General features: G+C 35.9%; 1 protein-coding gene across 1 annotated transcript; it reads left to right on the forward strand.

Annotated features, from left to right (window-relative positions):
• Positions 1–200: 200 nt before the first annotated feature.
• setd6 (SET domain containing 6, protein lysine methyltransferase) lies at positions 201–5,985 on the forward strand. The gene is made up of 9 exons (XM_084095323.1): positions 201–1,436; positions 1,573–1,656; positions 2,306–2,450; positions 2,537–2,678; positions 2,756–2,950; positions 3,787–3,913; positions 3,988–4,168; positions 4,253–4,395; positions 5,480–5,985. Exons 1-9 carry the CDS (start codon positions 1,410–1,412, stop codon positions 5,804–5,806), a joined length of 1,371 nt encoding a protein of 456 aa, XP_083951449.1. The 5' UTR covers positions 201–1,409; the 3' UTR covers positions 5,807–5,985.
• The last annotated feature ends 955 nt before the right edge of the window (positions 5,986–6,940 follow it).

The raw sequence follows: 6,940 nt of genomic DNA on the forward strand, positions 1-6,940 counted from the left end.
AACACCTCCACCCAACCACCCACCCACTCAGTTATCCATCCATCCACTCACCCACCCACTTAGCCATCCATCCATACCATCCAGCCATCCATCCATCCACTTAGCCATCCATCCATACCATCCATCCATCCACTCACCCACCCACTTAGCCATCCATCCATACCATCCAGCCATCCATCCACTTAGCCATCCATTCATATCACCCACCCATCCATCCATCCATCCATCCATCCATCCATCCACTTAGCCATCCATTCATATCACCCACCCATCCATCCATCCATCCACTCAGCCATCCATCCTATCCACCCACCCATTCATCCATCCATCCACCCACTCAGCCATCCATCCACCAACCAACCCATCCATCCATCATTTTCCCTAACCACTTATCCTCTGTCCAGCATGGATACACACAATAAACTTCCAGTCAAGAGTCATCAAAACTATGTATACAGTGCTTATGAAATCCTAATTGGATACTATGGCAAATTACATCATTCCCAACCTCTCCTCCTCAGCTAGCAAAAAAATAAGAATGTTTTGCTAACGTATACCCATTACGTTTTTTAAAAGTAATTTTGTCTGTTTTCTAAATGTTTAAAACATCCAGTTTTTAAAATGTTTTTAAAGTTTCAGAATGTTCAGAGAACAAGTAGCCTATAAAAAAAAACCAAAAAACAAACAAACTGATGAACATCCAACTAAAATATCACAGGAAAAAAACCCACAAACAATGTATAAATAATGTTTTTGTGCTAATGTTTTGAGAACATTATTGAATACTGGATAACTTTGAAAGAATATTTTGTAAAATGTTACTGGAAGAACGTTTGTTAATATTTATGAGAGAACCTTGCCAGAACAATAGCCAAAGTTCTGAGAATGTTCCCTGTTAGCTGAGTCTGTGCTGTTTGAGAAGGACAAGTGAAAATTTCCTCATGACTTCAATGAATGAGCAGGGCCGACCTGAGAAATCTGAAGCCTTTATGCCAGATAAAGATAACATTGTCTCTGTTTATATGCTTCATTTTATTGTCATAGTAAATTTATGTATGTTTTCTTAGTGAATTCTTTCCATATCCTCACACTTGTCTCAGTGAGTGAGGATCTAGCCTTAATGTTTATCTGGCCTGAGGATGCATGAGAACCAGACTTCAACCCTATGTTTGTTGGATTGATTATATAGCCTACGTATATATAATAAATAACATTATGTTGATTATTTCTATATTATTTTATTCTGTCGTATCGTAGGTGGCGCCATTGTACATTATTATGTTACTTTCTGCAGACGTACAGGAAGAAGAAGAAGAAGAAGTGACCGAAGCTCCTCACATGGATGGTGGTGGTCACCATAAAACAATATATATTTTAATATCTCACCGACGAGCTTGCATTTTAATGAAATGGCGACAGACACAAAAAGGCCAAAGGTAAAAACAACGCTTCCTTAAGTTATTAATTCATAATTTAGATTCAAATATTGCCTTTATCTTGAAACACAGATGTTTTACAGTTGTTGTGTATAATCATGATGAGCCTTCAGCATAGCATCATGTGTGGTTTCAGATAGATGATGAGATCTGTGTGCTGGACCCCCTGAAAAACTTCCTGCTGTGGTGTGATAGTGTGAAGCTGACGCTCAGCGATAAGGTAACCTGTTCTTTTAATATCAATTGTAAACAAAATTGATAGCAAAAGCTTAGTAATAATAGTAATATAAAATAATCACGGTTATTTTAGTACTATTCATACACTTGCATTTATACATATTTTAAATTAGCCTTTATTTTTTATGTTTTCAGTTTTCATTTTCATTTTAGCTGGTGTTAGTACTTGTGTTGTGCATTAATTTGTCCTGTTTTTTTTTATCTATTTATTTTCTTTGAGTAATTTTAGTACTTCAACTCATACATATCTTCAGTTAGTTGGCAACGTTTCGAATAGATATTTTTGAGTTTAAGTTTTCCATCCCCATCTATTATTTTTTATTTAATTTCATAATTTAGTGAGCTCTGTGACAAAGTACAAATACATGGTTATAGAAATTGTTGTCATGATGATAAAACCCTTTGAGATATTTACTAATGTTTTCAGATATACAAAGACTGTGCACTCATATTACTACTTAGCTTGGTGAACAGCTTTGGAGAATTTGATGTTTCCTCATTCAGAGAGATAATATGAAATATTATTAATTATCTGCCTGAGAGGCGTTTCAAAGATGGCCGCCAAGTGGCCCGAGTCTTGCCTTAAAGGGACTTTTATATTTACTCACCACAGTTGATATTCATTTATTTAGGTGTACTTAAGTAAAGAGGGTACAGTAGCTGAATATGGCATGCTTGCCAAAGAGGACATTGAAGAGGGACACATCTTGTTCTCCATTCCCAGAGAGACACTCCTACATCAGGGCACCACTAAAGTCAAAAGAGTGCTTGAAGAAGGTATGAGAACATTCAGGTTTATTGCAATTCCACCTCCTGTAGCTGGCTTGTAACCACCAAATCTTGAATTTATGGTTGTTTTCTAGGGAAGAAAACTTTGGAGAGCGCATCAGGCTGGGTTCCACTTCTTCTGGGTCTCCTATATGAGTACACATGTTCACAATCCCATTGGAAACCATATTTGTCTCTCTGGCCAGACTTTAAGACACTGGATCAGCCCATGTTCTGGTAAGTTTTGCAGTGAATATCTGCATACCTTCAAGGATCCTTCAGTTCTTCATGGTCATGATGTCTCTGTTTTGAAGGTCCGAGGAGGAGCGTGATAAAGCCCTGAAAGGCACGGGAATTCCTGAGGCTGTCAACACTGATCTGAAAAAACTCCAGGATGAGTACAATAACATAGTCCTTCCTTTCATGAAGTCCCATCCTGACCTGTGGGACCCCGAGAAGCACAACCTGGAGCTGTACAAGAGCCTGGTAGCATTTGTAATGGCCTATAGGTGAGATATCAATGAGCTTTAAGATTTGATTAAATTAAATTTGCGATTAAAATCGGTTGTTGGCGATATTTAAATGTATCGGTATAGATCAAATTGGATATTTAAATTGTGCATGCTATACATTTAAATGAGCTTTGCTATTATCTAACACTCACTAAAGTGACTAATAAATAAAACTGATAAATGTAATCTTAAGCAAATCTCAAAATTATTATTTTTATACTGTACATTATAATTCTGTAAAGGGTAAAAATGAATTGTAGCTTGTTACAATTAATTTGACCTTTTATGTTTTTAATTATTTAGGCAATATAGTAGAATTTTAATATCTTCCATTTATCAGTTATTGGTCATAACGTAAAAATATTTGCTTACCATATCGGCCAGAATGTTAATAATGGTGCATCCCTAATTAATTTTTTTAATATTTCCTTACGTTTCTATGGAAGCATGTTTACACCACATAAGAAAAAAAACATGCTTTGTAAATCATTATGACATAAAAAGTCAAATTTATGACACACTAAGTTGAAATTCTGACTTCTTACATATGACAAAAAGCCATAATTGTGACAGAAAGTCATAATTTTTTACTTTTTCTTATTATTTTTTTACTTTATCTCATAATTTTTACTTTTTCTTATAAATTTGACTTAATCTCATTATTGTGACTTTTAATATCACTATGCCATATACCATAATTTTGACTGTATCTTATATTTTTTGATTTTAGTATGTTATAATTTCAACTTTTAATCTCATAATTTTGACTTGGTATATCATAATTATGACTTTTTTGTTTCTCTGGTATGTTTCTCAATATTTCCATGTCTCAGTTTTCAAGAGCCTGTAGAGGATGATGATGAAGAAGAAGAAAAGCAGCCTAACCCTCCAATGATGGTGCCCATGGCTGACATGCTGAATCACGTTTCCAAGCACAACGCCAATCTGGAATATACCCCTGTATGTGGTGCAGACGTATTGCTTTTTTTTGATTGTTTATGCTTTTAAATCTCACAGCTCACATGTTCCAACAGGAGTGCCTAAAGATGGTGTCCGTACGGCACATTGGAAAGGGCGAGGAGGTCTTTAACACCTACGGACAGATGGCGAACTGGCAGCTCCTCCACATGTACGGCTTTGCAGAGCCGTTTCCTATGAATAGCAACGACACCGCAGATATACAGATGTCCAGTGTGTACAAAGCAGCATTGCAAGGTGTGACTTTATAGATGTTTATAAAAAGAGGAACTTATTTCGCTTATAGAAATACATTTCGTGACGTTTTTATTGCTTTTACAGTGGCACAAAATGAAGCAGATCAACGGCTCTTAGTGGACAAATGGAACATGTTGTGCGAGATGGAGATCGTCGGGGAGAAAGGAGTCTTTATCTTCGGACAGTTAGGCTCCCTCACTTACAATGAGCTCTACACTACTCTGAAGGTAACCGTTTGATCCACGTGACAAAAAGTCAACAATAGATTTTGCTTGAATTATGTTTTTTTTACTTTTATTAAGCAAGGACATATTAAATTGATAAAAGTGACAGTAGGGTTTCTACGAGTCTTAAAAAAGGTCTTAAATCAGAGTAGAAAGTCTTACATGTATGAAGTCGTGGACCTAAATGTTGCATGCATGGCAAATACCAATACAAATATCAAAACATCTTTAAATCAAGATACATTTGAAAAATTAATCAAAATTAAGCTGAGTTTATGCTTAAAACAAGAACAATTTTTTTTAGCCCATTGGTAGATATTTGTTCTTGTTTTGATCATAAACTCACTTTATTTTGATCAGTTGCACAGACTTCATATTTTGTCATTTTGTCATATTTTGTCATCTTTTATTCTGAGGAAGAACATCACTGTTTTGCTAATACAACTCATTGTGTTTCTCCTTTGATGTTACGTTACGTTTAGAGAACATATTGACGTGTTGTGTTCCCTTCAGTTTATTTCTTAAATTATCTTTACTTGGTCTTAAAAAGTCTAAAACTTATCTTGATAAAACCTGCAGAAACCTTGAAATGTAATGTTACAAAAATATTTCTATTACTATCGAAAGCTGTTCTTTTGAACTTTCCATTCATCAAATAATCCTGAAAAACAAATGGTTTCCATAAAAATGCTTAAGTTATATAATACATTATCTTTATATAAATTATCAATGTTGAAAATATAAGAAATGTTTGTTGAGCGGCAAATCAGCACATGAGAATTATTTCTGAAGGATCATGTGACACTGAAGACTGGAGTAATGATGATGAAAATTCAGTTTTGACATCACAGGAATAAATTACATTTTAAAATATAGTAAAGTAGAAAACAGTTTTTGTAAATGGTAATAATATTTCACAATATTACTATATACTGTATTTTTGATCAAATAATTGCAGCCGTGGTGCTGAGACTTTCAAAAACATTACAAAATCTTAATGATTCCAGACTTTTGACTGGTAGTTTATATATATATATATATATATATATATATATATATTTTTTTTTTTTTTTTTTTTCTTGAGTAGGTCCTTTGCATGTCAGTGCAAGATTTCGAGGAGTTCTGTGAAAACGAAGGCTGGGAGGAAGACGAAGAGGACGATGATGAGATGGAGCAGGCTCTGAGTTTCAGCAGACTGGCCGGGTTGTCAGTGGAATGGAAGTGTCTCCTGCACACAGCATCTGCTTTGACGCTGGACTCTTATTCTGAGGATGTAGAGATGGACAGGAGGCGGCTGGAGGATCAGGGAGCTCTGGCTGAACTCGGCAGCAGAGAGAAGAGAGCTCTGTATGTGCGTTACGGTCAGAAGAGCATCCTACAGCGCTTGCAACAGCTCACCAAACCTGCGTCTTAATGGACGGATTCCACAAACAGTCCTGATACTGCATTCTGGGAAACACTGTAGTTGGCAAAACAGGAAAGAAGTCCTCAGGCAACATGGTGTAACTGAATTTGCTGACTCTGTATAGTTTGTAGGTTTTTCATTTTGTATGCTGTACATTTCCCTTTCAGTAAAATAATTTGGAATCTTAAGTTTCATATTGTGTTTTGATTCTGAGCTGTTGTGGGGTGTAAGAATGAGTTTTTCCATTCCAATGCGCTATACGTTTCCATTGTGTTTCTATGTAAACGCGTGCTAGACGGACGCGTATAACCGTTGTGCTCGTGCCTTGCGTCGTTCTGTGTGACCTAGCCATGTGACTTTTGGTGGGTTCAAGCTCATTTACATTTGGCATACGTTTTTTTTTTTTTTTTTTAAAGCTCTACTGTTTGAGCTTCAGTCATGTCAGAATTATGACACTGACAAGAACATTGAGCATTAATGTCGTTAGCTATGTTTCCATCCAAAGATGCGAATTTAATTTGTGCGCAAAATTGTAGTATCGCATAAAACATTGGCGAATAAAGCAGCGTTTCAATGTGAACAACATTGTCACTTCCTGGGAAATGCTGCAACATCATAAATGCAACTTTTTCCTAACATATCGCAATAAACGTTGTCATGTTATCTTCTGTTCGGGTGTTGGGAACGCCATCATGTGAGATGCTTCTGGGAGGGAATTAAACCACATCATGACAGACTTTGGCTCCGGGATTTCAGAATGATCAAACCAACATTTGACATTTGAGATGAAATTTGTCCACTGTTTAGTCCAGATACCAATCACATCCACTGTTGAAGCAAGTAGTTTATCTGCAAGTCACCTTATCGGATAAAAAAGGTTGTGTATTTTTAAGGTTTATGCACATCTTGGCATTTCCATCAACCTTTGTTGCGTTATATCAAAATGTGCATAAAAATAGGTGGATGGAAACAGCGACTATAACGTCCTTCCAGTGAGAATTTTAAGCCTGACTTTCAGGCATGTCAATGAAAAATTTGCATTTTTCCATTTGAAGTTCATAAGTTTGTCAAGGTAATTCTAAATTCAATCAATTATACACCCAATTTAAACCCTTCCTTTCCACTAAGAATCCAGTCCAGCAA

This window comes from Abramis brama (genome assembly GCF_963993115.1).
Source record: "Abramis brama genome assembly, chromosome: 20".
NCBI lineage: Eukaryota > Metazoa > Chordata > Actinopteri > Cypriniformes > Leuciscidae > Abramis > Abramis brama.